Below are 21010 nucleotides of genomic sequence, written 5' to 3' on the forward strand. Positions count from 1 at the left end.
GGCATGGTTGGAATTCTCTTTTTTCGTATTAGTTTATGTACAGCGCTTAGAGGTTTCACAACATTAGGCGCTATATAAATCCAGGATATTATTATTATTATTTCTCAATATTTGCATATAATGGAACTAAAATGTATGTACAGACTTTGTTTTGGCCTCAAATGACTCGGATACAGGTTTTATATAGCCAGTATAAGTCAAGCACCTCAAAAGTATGCAAATTAGTAGTACAAGCTATATGAAATATGCAAATTACAGTGAATTGCCTTATGTATCTCGAAAACGCTAATGACCGAGAGAGAGAGAGATATGACAACTTTCTTGTACTACTGATTTACATACTTTCAAGCGAAGTAACCGAGGTGTGATTTTGAGAATTACTAAACAGTTCTATGCTGGCTATAGAAAACCTGTATCTGGGTCATTATTGAAAAAAAAAATTATCGAAAGTATGACATTTGACCATCGAACCTATTTCTCAATATTTGCATATAATGCAACTAAAATGTATGTACAGACTTTGTTTTGGCCTCAAATGACTTGGATACAGGTTTTATATAGCCAGTATAGGATCGTTTAGTAATTCCAAAAGTCAAGCAACTCGAAAGTATGCAAATTATTAGTACAAGTTATATGAAATATGCAAATTACAGCCTTATGTATCTCGAAAAACGCTAATGACCGATAGAGATATGGCAACTTTCACCTCTTGTACTACTAAGTTGCATATTTTCTAGGGAAGTAACAAAGGTGTGATTTTGAGAATTACTAACAGTTCTATGCTGGCTATAGAAAACCTGTATCTGAGTCATTTGAGGCCAAAACAGTCTGTACAGATATTTTAGTTGAATTATATGAAAATATTGTGAAATAGGGTCAAGGGTCAAATGTCATAATTCAATCAAGACAATTTTTGCGTAAAATGTTTCATTACAGCGAATATAAATATGTACATTCTGAATCAACTCTGAATTCAAATCAACTCTCTAGCATTAATGGTTTTCGAGATATGGGAAGACTGTAATTTAATTTGCATACTTTCAAGGTATGTGACAAAGATGTGATTTTGGGAATTACAAAGAGGTCCTATGCTGACCATAGGAAAACTGTATCCGAGTCATTTGAGTCCAAAAAAATTATCAAGGGTCAATTGTTGTATTTCCGGTCATTTTTTCGTAAAATATTTCATTAGAGCAAATATAAATATGTACATTCTGAACAAGTTTTTGAAAAAATCAACTCTCTACCTTAGCGGTTTTCGATACATATAGGAACCTGTAATTTCACCCCTAATTTGCATATTTCATGTAACTTGTACTAATAATTTGCATACTTTGAAGGTGAGTGATACAGATGTGATTTTGAGATTTACTAAACATTCCTATGTTGGCTATTAGAAACCTGTATCCGAGTCATTTGAGGGCAAAACAAAGTCTCTACAGACATTTTAGATTTCATTATATATGCAATATTGAGAAATGGGGTCGAGGGTCAAATGTCGTAGTTCCGGGGATTTGTTTGTAAAATGTCTCATTACAGCAAATATAAATATATACATTTTAAATATTTTTTGTGACAAAATCAACACTCTAGCATTAGCGGTTCTCAAGATATGGCAACGCTGTAATCTCACTCCCTAATTTGCATATTTAATATTACTTGTACTACTAATTTGCATACTTTCGAGGTGCGTGACGAAGTTGTGATTTTAGGAATTATAATACAGTTCTATGGTGGGTATTGAAAAACAATATCCAAGTCATTGGGTCAAAAATAAAGTCTCTACAGACATTTTAATCACATATTTATGTAAATGTTGAGAAATGGGGTCAAGAGTCAAAATTTGGTACTTCCGGACATTTTTATGTAAAATGTCTCATAAGAGCAAATATAAATATATATATTCTGAACCAGACTGTGCAAAAATGAACTGTCTACGATTAGTAGTTTTTAAGATATGGTAACACTGTAATTTCACCCTAATTTGCATATTTAAGCTAATTTGCATACCTTCGGGATGAGTGTCAGAGGTGTGATGCTCAAAAAATAATCACCTTATCATATGTAACTATTTAGAAAAAAAAAATCTCTGTTTGCAATTTGTTTCACTCAAAATGCTAGATTGACTAGCCTAAATCTGTTTTTCTCACTTCTTTAATTTAATTTTAAGCGGTTTGGAAAAATCAACATTTATTAACCCCTATTAATAGGACAATTTTTTTGGGGGTCCAGAAGGTCCTTTGTTGGAATTCTACTTTGAAACAAATAAACAATAATACAATTGATGGATTTATTATCTATTTTATTGACAATATGTTTCGCTTTTCAGTTTACAATGACATAAACTATTTTTATATACCGTAAAAGATTGAACAAGCTTTCAAAGTGCTTATAAAGGCTTATTCTATCAGGTACGGTATTCCAATTACTGTATGTATTTACATTGCACATTACCCATTATCAAAACGTATTTCATACGCATTCATTTTCAAAGAACTTTCCCAATGTTCCATTGGACCACAATATTGTTTTCAAAACATAAACTAACTTGACATACACAACATACGGTCTTACGACACAGTTTCTCATACGATCGACATTACAAAACAATAAAAAATAAAAAACTAACTACCAGTATACACCTTACTTACACATAGGCTTAATAATGACATTTGAAATATATCTAATAATTTGTACAAACAGTGATAATACGTATTTCATGAACAACTTTACCAATCATTTGACCCATTAGTAACACAGATTTTAGATATGTCCCCTGGAAAATAATTGTTCACTATGAACACAAAAATAGATGAAAAACATTTTTACCTGAAAACCTTAATTGGAAGGGAAAATAGTTTTTAGAAGGAAAATTAATTTTGCATTTTTTATAAGTGAAGTCATTGCCTCTATGACATATATTCCTTGATTTATTTTGATTTGATATTAGGTTTATTAGATATTACTTAATTTACATTCTCTAATAAAGGAGTGAAGATTAAATCTTAATGTTAATATATTATTATACTATTATCTCTGCTTATGCCAGGGCAAATATTTACTTAAATCACATACATATAATTACAAACAAAAAAAAACAATTATAATAGGTACAACAATACACCAAATGAAATTCTAATAACAGTATAGGCCTACGCTCTTGCAATAATAGCTATCAATTTAGTGATATTAGTGGAAATTAATTTATTTATTAGCGCTTAAGATGAGGAAATATGTGAGAATTAGTCGTTCTTGTGGAATGTTCTGCTTGATATACGGACATACTACATTAGACCACTTGGGATCGAGCCTTTGACACTCTCTCGACATGGCATATGCACGTGTAATGGAGAAGTTCGAGAAGCCACGCTCTGATCAGAGTTGCTTTGACGACGACGACGACGACGATGCAATAGCGTACAACAGTCCCTTTTTTAGAAACTAGTATACAAAATAGCATCGTACTCTTCAAATAAAAACGCAAATACTGAAGCAATTCGTTACTCAGTATTAACATCCTAATGAAAATGAGTAACAAAGTCCATGGAAATAGACTACCGCTTTAACTATATTCCTAAGAAACTTAGGCCTATAAGTGTTTAACAATCAGATGATGTTATCGTGGATTGGTTAGAATTGTACGAAGGACATGTAAGTTCCATCGGTTCTGGGAACATAAGACGGTGCTTTCTTCGCCTTCTAAAAATAATTGAAACAAAAATGCATCAGGCCTATTTACGTAGATTGCGTAAACCTATTGACATTATGATAGTAATTATATTATACAGTAGGCCTATACTAAACAATTATTGTTTTCTTGATTAATTTTTGTCTGCTCATTTTCACCAAAATGAACGTTATCTTACCTTGACCAAACAAATACAATAACAATTATCATAGCAACTAGAGTAACTATGATGCCAGCAAAAATAAAAAACAGTTGTTTGTATGTTTCTGTCCAATCCTGAAGAAAAAAACCGGAACATTTTGATTAGGTAGGAGTTGCTGTAGATTGGGATTTAAATGCATATTTATTTATTTATCACAAGTGACACGTAATAAAAAAAAAAATGAACAAACATTATTAATGAAACATACTGTATATAGAATATAAATTATTTAAATTTTTGTAAAAAAACTCATTAACCATTTTTTAGTTGAGCGATATAAAAAAATGTTTCGTTTTAGGCCTACTATATTCCATTTTTCGGTCTGTTAAGCTGCTTATAATTCCAAGTACATTGTGGGTGATTAATAATGATATAGTTATTTTGCTGATGTGTATGCAATTTAATGTCCAATTTCCTACGTTTTTTAGATCTAATTTAAGGTCACAAACTACATTTAATGTAGAAATCTATATGGTCCTATATTGCGATAACTTTTTTCGTCGTTAAACGGTTAAAGATGTGAATAATAATTTAAGAGGTCCGGTAGCATTTGTTTTTCCTATTAGGTTAAGGCAGAAACTATAGAGTACATATATCATGAATATTTATGATGTATCCTGAGCTCATCACCGCATACTAGTTCATTGTCAACAACTTTTGTTTCAAAAAATAACACATAATAGTTATCCACTTTGACCTAAAATTTGATCTAAAAAAAATTATTTACCTGAAAAACTGTAATGTAAAGCAAAACATTGTCAAATTGGCTTCCAGTGAGTTTAACCATTTATTATTTTATTTTACAAGTAAAAACATTATTTTGTTTAATTTTAAATTTTATTAAAACTACAAAATAACCTATTCAAAATCTGATTTAAATAATCTTCATTTTTCATATTTTTGGGGGACAATACATCTTTAAATAGTGCATCGTTTCTAATTTACCATAAACCGTACATATAGCATTTAATACAAGGAATGGCCTGGTTTAATGTTTTTAAAGTAATATATATACATTGTTTAAACAAAAAGTTGTAGAGAATGGGTCTTTAATGTTAGATTAGCCAAGCCAATATCATCAATTCATTGTACATGTACGATGACAATATGTACGATGACAATATATATATTGTATTCATATTGAATTTTAAATTAGTTGTACTTATATTGCTTTAACTTCCTTCCTTCCTTTAACAATTCGTTATACATTTAGGCATACTTACTTGATATTTAGTGCCTGAATCTGTGTATAGTTTATAGGGATACATTTGTCTTTCAGCTTCTCCCATCGGTAGTTCATCAACCATATTTTTAATCTTACTATCAGGCACAAAACTATTATTTACGAACACCACAAACGCTACACTTGTAATGACGTTTCTAGAACGAAACACAGTACAGATAAATACAGATGAATTGTATATTTATTTTACTATATAATTATAACTATGTATTCCTACATCCCATCCATGTCGTCCACAAACTTAATAACACATTATAAGTTGTTTAAAGCAACAACAAATGTTGTAAATCCTACTCTTATGTTATCACGGTATTTTAACAAATAAACTTTAAAACATGCTATATATTACAACATTCAAAATGCTTACGATTGGTCATTTAAACTTGTTGAGATAACTATGCATTCCACCTTTGTAGCGCCATCTATATTGTTATTTTCACTAAGTAACGTCGCGAATTTTTCCTCCAGTTCGTTTGTGTTAATGGCAGATCCTTCTATGTCTATTTTATATCCATTTTTCTGCGAATCTTAAATAAAGAACAGAAAATACGTATGTTTATAAAGTACGCTACCCTTTATGCCATATACGATGGTCATACAATATGGTCAAATCAAAAACTATTATAAATATTACTTATAAGGTATATGCATTCACATTGTACGAACTATTATAAATATTAAATATTCTAGTGATAGCGTTTATTGCGTCGCATTGTTGTAACCTGTGGCACTTTGTAATTACTCTTGTCGCACAAACAACATAATTGGTTAAAATGAGAAAAATGTTTACCAATTTGGCAGTTTCCCCCTGTGAATATACCAGTGCATTCGCATTGGTATTGATTCACCAAATCAGCACACTTTCCTCCATTTAAACACGGATGACTAATACATTCATTCACGTTTATTTCACAAAATGTTCCATTGAACCCATTGACGCAAATACAGTAGTAACCGTTTAAAATATCGATACAGATACCATGATAGCAGGGGTTACTATCACATTCATTGATCTCGACATCACATGTTAATCTATGGTAGCCGGACGCACATTCACACGTAAAGTAGTTTATATGGTCATGACAAGTTGCATTGTTCACACAAGGATTACTAAAACATTCATCGATATCTATTTCACAGACGTCACCTGAATATCCCGAAGGGCACAAACACAAAAATCCATTTACACGATCATGACAAACACCGTCATTTTGACATGGGTTACTTAAACACTCGTTAATATTGTGTTCACATCTTGTGCCATTGTAGCCTGGTTGGCACAGGCAATTGAACGCTCCGTGACCATTTACGCACGTGGCATTATTCTGACATGGATTACTAAGGCACTCATTGAGGTCAATTTCACAGTCTGTACCGTTAAATCCCTGTGAACAGTCACAATAATAATACGCTATCTGATCGTTGCACGTTCCTCCATGAATACATGGTGAACTAGAACATTCGTCTATTTCTACTTCACATAAGTCACCACGAAAACCAGTTCCTCCACAATAGCATTCGAAATGGTTGATCAAGTTCCGACACTGCCCATGGATACATGGTGAAGAGGTACATTCATCAATGTCATATTCACAATCACGTCCATAATAACCTGTGGTACAGTTACAAATATATGAACCAATAAGGTCAGTACACTGGCTTCCGTGCTGACAGGGGTTACTATCACATTCATCTATCTCGATCTCACACAGTGTTCCTTGAAAACCAAGTGAACAAAAACATTCGAAATAGTTTATTCTGTCATGACAAATACCATTGTTATGACATGGACTACTTTCACACTCGTCGATATTAGTACCACAATGGGGATCGGTGAATCCTGGAGAACAGTCACATTTGAAATGATTGATTCCATCTATACATGTTGCATTATTGACGCATGGATGACTGGTGCACTCATTAACGTCGTTTTCACAGAAGATTCCGTCAAAACCACCGCTACAATCGCAGTTAAAGTAGTTCACAAAATCAAAGCACGATCCGTTATTTCTACAGGGCGAGCTTTCGCATTCATTTACATCAATTTCACAATGATTACCTTTATAACCACTTGGACATAAACAAACGTATTCATTTATGTGGTCCGTACAAGTACCCTTATTAACACAAGGGCTAGATAAACACTCATTGATGTCTACCGCACAATATTTCCCTTTAAAGCCATCTGCACAAATACAAGAATAATCACCTATGCCATCTACACACGTTGACTCGCTCGTACAGTTATTACTAATACATTCATCAATGTCAATATCACAGACTTCACCTGTATACCCTTTTGTACATGCACAGTTGTACATTCCTATGAGGTCGATACAAGTAGAATCATGTTTACATGGATTACTATTGCATTCATTTATTTCGTTTTCACAAAATTGTCCATTAAACCCGTCTTTACAGGTACAATACACATGGTTAATTTTATCTGTACATGTTGAGTTGTTTGCACATGGATTACTTAGGCACTCGTCAATATTTTGGTCACACAGTTCTCCGTTATAACCAGGCATACAGTTGCAACTGAAATCATTGATTCCATCCTCACAAAGACCTCGTTTGCAAGGAGAACTAGCACATTCATCAGTATTTGTTTCACAGTGAATCCCCTCATAACCTCGAAGACATGTGCAGTAATATCCAGCAATTTTGTCCAGACACGTTGCGTTGTTGTGACATGGAATGCTCGCACATTCGTCAATATTGTCACCACATTTATCGCCATCAAAACCCTCAGTACATGTACAGGTATAACCGTTTAGTTTGTCGTTACAAGCTCCTCCATTCAAACATGGTTTTACTTCTTTGGTGCATTCATTTATTTCAGTTTGACAGAATTGACCTGATAAAATAAATTGCATTACATTATGCTACAATAATTATTCACAAAGAAAACTGTAGGTATTATAACTTTCAACCTTAAAATTGATAATAATTTGTTTATAGTATTAATATCAACACAATGTCATACCTTCATAACCGGGTGCACATGTGCAATAGAAATGACCAATTTGATCAGTACAAGAACCATTGTTTTGACACGGTGAACTTTCACATTCGTCAATATCGGTTTCACAATTTGTACCTATATTCAGTAATAAACAAAAATGAATATATGTTTACTACATAAGCTGATTTATTTTTTATTTTAAAAAAATATGTTGGTGCTTTCATCTGTCCCATGCTTTAAATAAATAAATTTAAAAACGCTTTACCTTCATATCCCTTTAAACATTTGCATATGTAGCTGTTTTCCTTGTCTTCACATGTTGCTTCATTTTTGCATGGGTCACTGCCGCATTCGTTGCTTTCTTTTTCACAATTCTTACCTAAAGCAAAAATAGTTTATTAAAGTACGTTATTAAAAGCCAAGAATCAAATATTTGGTGGTACTGTAGATGTAAAAAAATGGATTTCTCTCAAATTTTTACCATGGATAGGCACTTCAATAAAAAGCATATCAACAACATTCATTTTAATTTTTAGCCTTCATTGCCATGTCAACGATCAATTTTCCAAATGTTGATAGGTTTCCTATAGTGAAAAAGCATAACTTGTATACTTATTTTAAACCAAAGAAAACTTACATTATACAGTTTTTGTTTATAGCAGTGTAGACAAAAGTATTGAGAGTTCATTTAATGCAGAAAAAAAATTACAAAATGTAGTTTGGTTGATACCACTATTTTAAAAAGGGGTGCTTATTTTTTTTAAAGTATATACCTCAAGGACAGGTGTTCACTTTACTAGTAATGTTTTATCGAAATTGACAATAGTTCATAACAATTCTCAACAAATCTCATTTTTTACCTTAGCAACGATTTCTATGTGTAACTAAGAAAACTAATTTTATAAATAACAACATTATGGCGATTTTATGAATACAAACAATTGATTGCATTTGCACTTCTACTTTTTCTCAAGTTTACTTCTACTGCATTCTAATAATCACAGATAAGTGAAGACAAATATGACCATGTAAAAGGGTCATTTTATGTAAAATGAGGTAGTAACTGTTTCTAAGCGTAACTAAGGAAAATATTTTTAGACTAAGGGGTTTTCATAAATACAAATAATTTATAACATGGTTTTACATTTCTACTTTTTCCCAAATTTACTTTACTGAATCCTAATAATCACAGTTATCTTAAACCTGTTTCTGTACATGGGTAACTAAGGATAATTTTTATAATAAAATATGAGACTTTCAGGAAAAAAAATAATTGAATAAATTTTACATTTGAGGTAAAATTGAGGTTAACCTTTTTCCTATAGTGAACCGTAGCAACTGTTTCTATGCGTATTAAGTACAAGTAAATTTTTGTTAAATATTTAATTACGGGGTTTCATGACTACAAAACATAGTTTACACTTCTAACTTTTCTCAATCTCAATATGTGAATAGGTAATTTGGAGTCAAATTATGTCAACATTTATTATTTATGTTATTTTAGAACCTGTTTCTATGCGTAACTAAAGATAATTTTTCTTTTAATAAATAATATAGGGAGAAATAATATAATTATTATTATTACTTGTATAGCGCACATTTATACAACATTTAATTATAATCAGCGGCGCTTCACATCAATTATTATCGTAACATTGTTTGAAATATAGTGCTTTTAAATGTTTTTTAAACTGATTATAGTCCTCTAATATTTGTATAAAATAGTATGAAAAATCTACATAATATCTAAATTTTACTTGTAATGACAATCAAATAATCAAAATCTGGGGTTTTCATAAATACAATTATTAATCAATTATAACACTACTGAATTGAACAATCACAGTGAAAACAATTGGTAATTTGAGGTCAAGTAAAGTTGAAATACAACTTTTCTAGAAACAAAGTCAGCGTAGAAGTGTTAATTGTTTTTTTTTAGATTTAAAGGGGTAATATTATTACAGTATAAACTATAAACCAATATTTATTATAAAATGCGATATTTTACGTGCTGACCTTAAATTAAATTAAACTTTTTAATTTAAAGAGTAAAAATGCATTTCACGTCAGGGCTTCAATTTTTGTTATGTAGCATTATAACATACCTGAGTATATCATTGACATTTGATTGGCTAAATTTAAGGGAGGGGGAAGTGGTGGAGACAGGATTTTAAAATAGTTAGGAGGTGGGTGGATGAGAGGGTCTAAAAAATAAAGACCCGAACTTAACTTTATGTACTATCTTTTGCATTGCAATTTTGAAACTTGTGTTTTATGAGGGGGTATTGAGAGGGTGTTGGTGGAGCTTGAATTCGTCTATTTGTTGGGAGGACGATGGTAGCGGCAGTGTGGTAGTTTTGTGAAGAAAGAAGGGTGGTGCTTGGTTGCATGAATTTGACACTCTAAAGTGCGGGACGATCGACACAAGTAGAGTAGTAGTAGTTAGTTTGTTATCTTTTTGTAGTTGTGTGTGATCTGCTTAGGTAAGCAAATAGAAGAAGTAAAAAATGAAAGAGGAGCTTCAAAATAAGAGAGGAGTAATCTATTGCAAATATTAAAATTCACAACGATCTGGTATAATTTAATACAATTTTCAGAGGATATAACGTTGAAAATGACACTAAAACTGGGAATTACAGAATCTATAATTACAAATATTGTATAAAACATTAATAATTGTTCTGACCAATGGGTTTGTAATCAGATAATCAAAGAAAATATATAATAATTTTGCTAATATACCGTACCATGTTTTGGTTTTTTTTTTACCTCAGTATTGAAACTACCTATTTGTACAGTAATAAATTAGCTTAAAATACACTCTGGGCGTCATGATTAAGTTAAAAATACCCCCTTTTAAAATATGAATTCAAAAATATAAAAAAGTATGAAATAGGTATAATGCATTGTTATTAAGCATACACTAATTATTTGTTATAATTAAATGAACACAAAGTCACTCGACTCAGTCAGTTGAAAAGTATCTTGTTTGACGTTACATAGTAATGAAATTCAATATAAGTTAATTGTGTTCTTACCATAGTAACCCAAACTGCATCTACATTCATACCATCCTATATGGTCTATACACATTCCATTCGTATAGCACTCAGTATTCGCATTCTTGCATTCGATTATTTCAGTACTACAGTTAGGTCCTTCATAACCAGTAACACATTCTTCTTCACCTGTCTCAATGTTGCAGACAAAATTTTCTGGAGGAACACAACGCTTTGAACATGTTGGTCCGTAAAAATCATCGTCACAGTATACTGCCACATCAATGGTTGTACTACTTTTAGGTTTCCTGTGAATATGAATAATGATCAAAAGTAAACACAAAATATATAAAGTATTATTTATTTTGATTAATGATTATTCGCACATTTTTGTTGATATAAGATATAAAATATAATTAATTCTGAGTAAATCGTCGTACTTACTGAAGTGGACCTTCCCTTATTACGTAACGGGAAGTTTGTAAATCTGACTTATTTGGTTGCAAATTAAGATCATCTAGATGATAAAAAACATTTGCTACCAAGTCATCGGGATTCCTTCTGTCCTCATCCCATATTGTAAGGTTAAGCCAAATGCTTCCCTGGTTAGGAATGAAAGAAAATAGTTTAATTTAGTTTATTAGTTTAATATCTATATATAAATTTACGTAAGGGCAAAATTCGGTAAATCGCGCGTTACCTTTAGAATGTTTACTAGATGGTATATAAAGTTGGTTTGTACTTTCGGTACACATTTTAAGCACCTGATGGGTAATCTGTTATTAACAATTAAAACGAATTTAGGTTCAACGATTTGCCATATCTTGATTGACGACATATCAATAAATAACAAACTAATTGTTAAAATGTTTTAGTTTTGTTGTAGCTAGCTTTAATAAATAAAAACTGGAATGGTTTTGATCAACGCGTTTTTAAACCCAAAAACTTACATGCCATTGCTGTAATTTGAATACCAATGGATTTTCAAATATTATTTCTCCAGATTCATTTTTTAACTGATTGGGAAAACTGAATTTATTCTTATTAAAATAAATGACAGGAGTGCTTATACAAGGAGGGTCTGTCTGTTCCTGCTTCCATCTGAAAAAAATAATAAAATAGTCGTTGTAAGCTTAGTGTCATAATTTTACACTGGACAGTTAATTTGATTATACTAAATCGTACCACATTTCTTATCAACAAACCTAATAAACCTATATATAAACAATAACTGTATGAATGCGAATCAATGTGGGACACACTCAACAAAGAGAACAAGAATATCAATGTTGTTTTATTTAACTTAATTTTTACTTTATTCAATTCCCAACCAACAGAGATAAAACAAAACAAGAACACAATAAACATTAAATAATAAAATAAATAAATAAATAATGAAATGATAATATTATTATTATTATTATTATTATTATTATTATGGTTGTTGTTTAAACAAATTAAATATAGTATTGGAAAAAAACGATTATAGTTAAGATTATATATGTATTTAATTTGTTACCAAAATTACTAATGTATTACAATTGAGAAAAATGTTGCTTTTAAGTCCGGATAAGGATAATGTCATTGTCGTATGAATATTGTTTTTCAAGTATAATATATTTTTTTAGTCCCTAAGTTTCAACTAATTATGTAAAAATGTTTAAATATCGTTAATTGTTTGTTACTAGAGGGTGAGCTCGCTTCGCTCGCTCTCCCTCTAGGAAGTGTAGACGATGGTTCTCGGAATGATAATGTTCTCCTTGTACGTTTTCTGTCGGTTACCATTATGGAAAATGCTTGACATTCGTAAAACTAAACTACTCTGTTTCACAGTGTCTTAGATGATTAATAACATGTTAAAGTATAGTGTTTATTGTTTGGTAGGGCCCTTATAGGGCGGAGGTGGGGAGGCGGAGTTCATTTGAGGGAGGTGCTTATTCGAGGGATATATGTTTAGTTTGTTTAGTGTTACTAATAATGGTAACATTTATAATCAAATGAAATCCTCTAGTAGATATGAAAAGTGGTAAAAAAGAATAACAAATGCTTGGTAAATTGTAGATAAAATAATATGGTAACATTTTTAATAAAATGAAATCCTCTAATAGATATGAAAAGTGGAAAAAAGAATAACAAATGCTTGGTAAACTGTAGATAACAGTGCGATGAATTCTACTACAAATAGTATAATTGTGGAGGGACGTTTATTAGATAGTTGGGTTGGGGGCGAGGGCGATAATTATTCAAAGTGATGTTTTATTGGAGAGGCGTTTATTCAAATAAATACCATCCTAATAATTATTAATATTATTTAATTTAAACATCTTTTGAAACTAACTGCCGTTACAGAGTGGGCCCAAGAAAGGAGACATTACGGCTTAGAACATGGGCAGACATCTCGGTCCTAACGGGACACAGATAGCCTACAGTTATTCCTGCCAGCTTACTCAATAAAACTCAGCTATCGGGATTTCACTCGATTTTAAACAAAATGTCTTATCATCAAATCTCCCTATGTAATTTTATAATACTATTCCCCACAATATATTTGGATTCTTTATGGCGCATATTTAATTTGATCTTTATTAATTTACAGTATAATTTTTTATTTTTTTAACTACTGTACCTTCACACGCGCGGTCCGTTCCTAAAATAAAAAAAAAAACCTTAAATGGCTATGACTAATGGCCAGTCCTACTATCTGTTTTTTTCTTCCGTCTTCCAAAGGGACACTGTATTGATTGATGGAAAGTGCCTGTTTCCAGTCACCTTTAGGGTCAAATCTATTATTTTGAACTGCTCCCTTGTGTATAAAAGAGAGAAAATAGTTGAAACCAGGTTGTTGCAAGGTGAACTCATCGTAAACTCGGAAATTACTTTGACCGCGAAGAATTGAAATTGAGTTAAAAATCTACTGTTGAAATCATAAATTTTGTTAAAAAACTCTTTATAATATCTTCCTAAGATAGAAATCTGGAACAATATCGTCGAACTGAAAACTAATGTTAACAAATCTACTTTTCGCGGTACATCTGAGATAGATAAGATAGGTATCCAAGGCGGAGATTTCTACCGAAGTTTTTCCATTGTGCTCGCCTATGTCAGAATTAACCATAATTTATATATAGATTGTTTGGAAATATATATTTAATTTAGATGATAATAAGCTTAGAATGGTTAAATTAGCTATGGATAACACATTTTTTGTAAATTATTTTTTATTTTACTGTTTTAACAGCATTGACATTTTCGTATCATACATACCTATTTCCATTATGAAGACAAATTGAAAATTTGTTATCACAAGCAGATTTATCTTCGCATCGAGGACCGTGTTTAAGTCGCCCTGTGCTATCATACAAAATCAATCCAACCTGAATACTTGCTGTCGCATTTACTTTCTGGAATTATGAAATATATCACTTGGAATATTGGTATTACGATTTTATTTTAAAGTAACATTCATATAAATGGATATAATTACAAAGAGTGCAATGATGTAGTGCATAGATAACATTTAATATAGCCTGAACTTGAATAATATTTAAGATAGACAGACTTAAAGTGAGTATGACAGGTGTTCTTTTAACAAGATCATAATAGTAAACCTCAAAATTAACATAGCATAATTTGTGTCCTTGATAACAATACGTATATTTCCTTGAAGCAGTATTTCTATAGCATTGTACTACCACATCCGTAGATCCTTCCTAGTAGATTATAGCCAACAGAAAGTGTTACTGTTAATGTTTTCACTTTTCTGGTTTTAAATATTACGTTTTGATTACTATTTAAAGAGAAATTCGATGTCAGAATGATCTTTTTTCTCCCCGAGAGTTGGGATGGGTTTTCTGCCCTTTTGTCAATTTGTGTGTATTTTCAAAAACCTACCAATATTTGTTTGATTCTTCAAATTTTCAATGATTGTTCTATGCCAAAAAATAAACTCATTTTAATGTGGTCTTTTGTATTTATTTGTACATATATCAATATATATATAACACCTAAATAAATTCCTGTCAATTGATTGGACGAATGTGGGTCACACGGTGTGCAATAGTATACAAATAATGAATGTTTATGAGTGTAATGGTACAAATAATGGAATGAGGTGAATGAAAAAATGTTATATATCAAAAAGGCGACAGCCGAGTTGATATTTAACCTTCCATCATTTACCAAATGTGAAAAACATAAACATTCATTATTTGTTTTATATAACATCTAAATAGATTCCTGTCATTTGAATCAAATTAAAGGTAGGCCTAGCCAATTCCTATATTTGATTCACATAATAATTACATTAGATATTATTATTTATTATTGATTTAATAAATGCACAACTGTTAGTGTTAATTATGTCAACAAACGACCAACAAGCCTAGGCCTAATTTTTACAGGCCTAGGACTACTACTAGGCCTCGCTAGGCCTAGGCTGAAAGACAGCACTATCAAACTTCGACAGGGAACTGAAACTTATCTAGGCTAATTATAAGCTTCCCACAAGGAGCAGGGGAGGTTAGGACCTGTACATGAAATTAATTTACTAGTAAAAAGTGGGTATAAAAAAACTGTTTAGATTAAACAAATGATTACTTTAGTCCTACATTTTTAAATTCGTATTTACTTGGCACCACGGATAATTTACTTGTTTCTTAATTTGGTAGGATGTTTGTATAAAGATAAAAATATAGATAATTTCTTGTTTATTTTTCCCATTTTAAAAAGAAGATTTAAAAGAATAAAATTGGTCTACGGAAAATCAATTATTCTAGTTTGTAAATGACTTGCAATATAATAATAACAATGATATTTGTATCATTATTTCAGTGTATATTTATTCATGTAAATCCACTTTAAAATAGGTGCGCCTTATTTAAATCCAAAATCTATCACTTTCAATGCTAATGTGATTGCTAACTAGAAATGAATGGAGCTGTTTCAAGTAAAAAATAAAGATAATATAATTATAATAATGGTGGTGATCTCAAATAAACTCGCATGATTGAAGATCCACTAGTGGTATATTATTAACATACACCGTGGTTATTCTAAATGAAGTTTTAGTTCAAACTAACCAAACATATATTAAAATGTTATATCTCAATAATGTCTTTGTTGGCCTAGAAACCTGTTATTGGTTATTTATAATACTATACGGGTAAATCATAATTGTGCATACTTTAATTCCATTTCTGATCTGGTTGATTATAAACATGACAATAGAATGTAGGCCTAATCATTGTTTAGCAGTAAAATACATTCTGTACCACCTTCAACGATATCAGATAATAATTTAACAATTTATATACAATTACTTACCAGGATAACTTTGAATGAAAGACAGACACATAATAATAACAGTGAGACAAAATTCTTCATGGTTTTAACAGGTATTAATTAAAGGGTGTGAAGTTTACCGGATCGTATTTTCAACTACCTTAAACCATAGTTTTATTGACCTCTTATTGAGTTCATTTGTGAAAAACCAAGTTAAAGGATTTCCTAAATACTTCCGCTTCGGAAAAGAAATCAAACACCTTTTCATACAAGCAAACGTTGCGGAATGCTATAGGTATATAGTTTGTTACTAATATTAAATCATTAACCTTTAAGTATTTATTGGTCGTGATTGATTCTAATAAATATATCATTATACATTATTCTGAACGTATAAATTAATACTTATTTTAACAACAACAACAAACTATCGCTTTCCAATATACACTCCCTAGCTTTTGGTCGGACATTAGTAACTTAATTCACTTAATGAACCAAATTGAGGTATTTTTGAACTATTGATTCTGGATTCCATAGTTCAGAATCTATGTAACTATGTAAAAACAACCAATTGTACAAACAAACGTCCGCCGATGGATTTTTAAAAGTAAAATTTAAAAAAAAAACGTCTTCACCAAGTTAAACGATTTCCTAAATACTTCCGCTTCGGAAAAGAAATCAATACACCTTTTCATACCAGCAAACTCTGCAGAATTCTATAGACCAAAAAATGTATATATTTTGTTACTAATATTAAATCATTAACATTTAAAGATGTATTGTCGCCCTGAAAAATTAATTTTTTAAAAATGTTTTATGTTGAATATGCCATTTTAATGTCACCAAATTAGTTATCCACTTTGACTAAAAATTGGATCGAAAAAAAAAGTATTTACCTAAAAAATGTAATTTAAGGGAAAATATAGTCAAGTTGGCTGCCAGCCAATGGGTTTTTGGTTGAAATTAACCATTTTTTTTGTATTGAAAACATTCATATTTTCCAGTTTTTTCCTACAGAAAAATTATTAATATTAATTAATAATTAACTTTATAAAAGCTGCAAAATAATCTATTTAAAGTCTGATTTCATTAATCTTTATTTTTCATGTTTTTGGGGGACAATACATCTTGTATAGTATTTCTTGGTCATGATTGATTCTATCGGAGGTTTTGTTGATAAAACATATCATTATACATTTTTCTGAACGTATAAATTAATACTTATTTTAAATTAAAGTTTATGATTCATTCATTTGGTATAAAAAATGCACAATAATAATAACAGTTTCACGAAAAAGCTTTAAAGAAGAAAATAGAGTTTGAATCTTGCTTCATCTGGCATGGTTCGGAATTAACTGTTAAGGATAAGTAAAAATATAAAAAAAGTATGGATAAAAGATTTTAATCAGAAATTCAAATGTAGATGATATAATAATTAGTTTAATACTTTTTAGGTTTGTAAATAGTAATTTTTCTTAACGTGAACCGTCCGAATCGGCAAGAATTCTTTCTCGACCTGATTTCAAGAGTTCCCTCCACGTTTATCGCCTGATCGGCAATGTCTCTACAACATCATATAACAAAACAGTTTTATTACAAAATACGAGGAGGTTTATTACAAAATAATACTATTTTAAACACGAGTTTGTAGAAACCTAACAATTTTACCAGATATTCGGCATCTCCCGCTCACATTATTATTTGCCTTATTTGCAATAAGGCAGAAATCATGAATAATTCATTAGAATAATTATGAATTAATATGGAACATTATAGAGGCGCTATTACGCATGGATCATTACTAAGCGTCCCGAAAAAAAGACTGAGAGTAACAGAAAGGGCAATGGAAAGAGTACTAATAGGTGTCACAAAGAAAGATAAATTGTCAAATACAAATAAGATTAAAATTAGGAGTTCAGGACATAATAATCAGCATAAAATCAAAGAAATGGAGGTGGGCAGGACATCTGGCCAGGAGATATGACAACTGATGGACAGTCAGACTGACAAATTGGATTCCTAAAACAGAGGCAGAGGGAGACAAAAGATGATATGGACTAACAACACATGGTGGCATTGCATGACAAAGAGTAGCTAGAGACAGAATTGAATGGTCAAAAGGTTAATAGGCATTCGTCGTCCTGCAGTGGAAAGAAATAGGTTACAGAAGAAGAAGATATAAGAGATTAAACAGCGGTTGCCAACGGAAATGTTTGGTCTAGTGGTAAAGGTTCTAACCTATTACACTGGAGCCCTTGCTTCGAGAACATTTTTTTTTTTTATAGTTGAGAGAGATTATTTAGAGAGTTAGGATTAGTATATTTAAAAAGTAGATCAGCTATCTTGCAATTCTTTATAATAGAAAATAATTAAGCTAATGAATTATTCATGATTTCTGCCTTCTGGGAAAAAAAATAATGCCTCCCGCTCTCCTGCTATAAAAAAAAACCATTTCTACTACTTTATAGACAGATGGTAGAACATGCTAAGATCGGTCCGAAAGTTTATAATAAATGCATGCATTATTGACTTGGCACCGTTTTCCGCATTTGACACGTCTGACGTTTTAGCTACCCTTAAACAGATGTTACAGACTTCTCCTATCCTTTCTTACTCGAATCCAGACACTGAATTCATTCTGGACACAGATGCTAGTAATTATGCATTAGGTGGTGTGTTGAACCCCCAAATGCGAAAACAACCACAAATGTGAAAACGTATCACCCACAAATGGGAAAACAACCACAAATGTAAAAACGCATCACTCACAAATTAATGTGAAAACAGCGCCCACAAATGTGAAAACGATCATCGCCCACAAATGTAAAAAAAATTCAAATCAAATTTATTGCTAGGTCCAAACAATTTTGATTGAGTTAATGTTAATGTATTTATACATTGTATTGAGTTGTTTCAATAAGTGTGTGTTCACGATACGTCTGAGTCGTCGTCGTTAACTCGTTGGATTATTACCATTTGCTGCTCGTGCGCGCTATATTTGCATTGTTAACTCGTTGGTTTAATGTACGTAATAGTTCAAGACGATATTTGTTATTTGCTGCGCGCGTGCACGATAATTCAAGGTCAAGGTCATACTATATCATTGTTGCTTGTAGTGTGTGGTTGTTAACTCGCTGGCTTACTATTATGTACATATAGTTCCAAGTCGATGTTCGATGTTTTTTGCGTGCGCACATGATACTACAAGGTCAAGGTTAAATTGCTACTTGTAATGTGTGGTTGTTAACTCGATGGCTTACTGTTATGTAGGCCTACGTATAGTTCCAAGTCGATGTTCGTCGATGTTTTCTGCGCGCGCACACGATACTATAAGGTCAAGGTCATATATAATATTGCTACTTGTAGTGTTTGGTTAACTCGGTGACTTACTGTTATGTACGTATAGTTCCAAGTCGATGTTCGATGCTTTTGCGTGCGCACACAATACTACATTGTCATATATATACTATTGCTACTTGGCCTCAAATTCACCTGGACGTACGAGCACAAGAAAGTGTGGTATGTGCTAAACAAAAGATCACGAAACCTAAGATCACGAACGCTAAGACCCCCTAAGACCTAAGATCACGAAACCTAAGACCCAAGACCTAAGATTACTAATAGTTCTCTTTCGCCCCTGCCTCCCTACCACAACTTAGAATTAGATGAAAAAGAATCAATAAAATAACAATTAATTCTTTAAATAAATTATATTTTACAGACGTTTTTCTTATGCGAATTTCGCATACTCTGTGTTCAATATTTTGTTTCTATGGAATGCCAAAAGAGCAACATTAATATAGGGTAAAAAACTATTGGAAATCCATCTATTTAACTAATTTTTTGGTGAAAATCATTTTCAATTTAATATATTTTGTCACTGTCAATACAAATAAAATGTTACCGTTGATAGTTTACACGGTTTCATTAACTTTAAGAATAGAATAGACAAATTCATCATATCCCTTTAGGTCGCCCTTATGACTAGGCCTAGGGTAAGTAGTGATGCTGATTTTAAGGTCGATTAATATTCTTTGAAAATAGAGAAGTATCAGCAGTAATATATTACAGCATTTTTATTGACAAATTGACAAAATATATTGAACAAATTAAACCTGAATTTCACCAATAAATATATTAAATGTAGACGCATTCCTTCGAGTTTTTAGCCCTCTATTATTGTTGCGCTCCAAAGAAAAAAAAATTTAAAAGTTGAGTATTCGAAAGTGTGCAAGAAACACGTCTGTAAAATTACCAATTTTTATTTATAGATAATACCAAGTATTTATTTGTTACTTTTTATGTGAATCTCTTTCATAAAAGTACTTATAAGGGCTAATTCTAAGGTGTATTAAAAATAAAGTTAGTTGACTTAATTTGGAGTCAAAATACAATGCAGGTGCGAAAGGGAAACAACCCCTGAAACCAACACAATGGAGTAAATATATATCAACCAACAAACAGTCCAGTTTGTTTGTTGTGAAACAAAGGTATATATTTACGCAATTGGGCGAAATTGTGAGTTTATTTCTGTTAGTGATAAGTATTTTAAAATTAAATTTATGGTAAAAAGCATTAATAAATGAAACCTACTATGTTTAAAATTGTGTATAGATAAACAATTATTTTT

At 31.2% G+C, this 21010-nt stretch overlaps 1 protein-coding gene across 1 annotated transcript; it reads right to left on the reverse strand.

The window, feature by feature from the left end:
• Positions 1-2291: 2291 nt before the first annotated feature.
• On the reverse strand, positions 2292-16532 carry LOC140040700 (uncharacterized). Its single transcript, XM_072086828.1, has 12 exons — positions 16423-16532; positions 14365-14501; positions 12051-12201; positions 11545-11702; positions 11140-11408; positions 8367-8480; positions 8123-8236; positions 5924-7993; positions 5501-5660; positions 5114-5270; positions 3867-3964; positions 2292-3699 (listed from the first exon to the last, which is right to left on the reverse strand). Exons 1-12 carry the CDS (start codon positions 16480-16482, stop codon positions 3600-3602), a joined length of 3588 nt encoding a protein of 1195 aa, XP_071942929.1. The 5' UTR covers positions 16483-16532; the 3' UTR covers positions 2292-3599.
• Between the last annotated feature and the right edge of the window lie 4478 nt (positions 16533-21010).

Source organism: Antedon mediterranea, chromosome 2, assembly GCF_964355755.1.
Source record: "Antedon mediterranea chromosome 2, ecAntMedi1.1, whole genome shotgun sequence".
Taxonomy (NCBI): domain Eukaryota; kingdom Metazoa; phylum Echinodermata; class Crinoidea; order Comatulida; family Antedonidae; genus Antedon; species Antedon mediterranea.

Excerpts from the sequence above, each read along its gene's own strand:
- LOC140040700 (XM_072086828.1), bottom strand. The coding sequence starts at position 16,482 with ATGAAGAATTTTGTCTCACTGTTATTATTATGTGTCTGTCTTTCATTC. Across the intron at positions 14,502-16,422 it reads TTTCATTCAAAGTTATCCTG|AAAGTAAATGCGACAGCAAG; the intron begins GTAAGTAATTGT and ends TCATAATTCCAG. Across the intron at positions 11,703-12,050 it reads TCAAATTACAGCAATGGCAT|GGAAGCATTTGGCTTAACCT; the intron begins GTAAGTTTTTGG and ends ATTCCTAACCAG.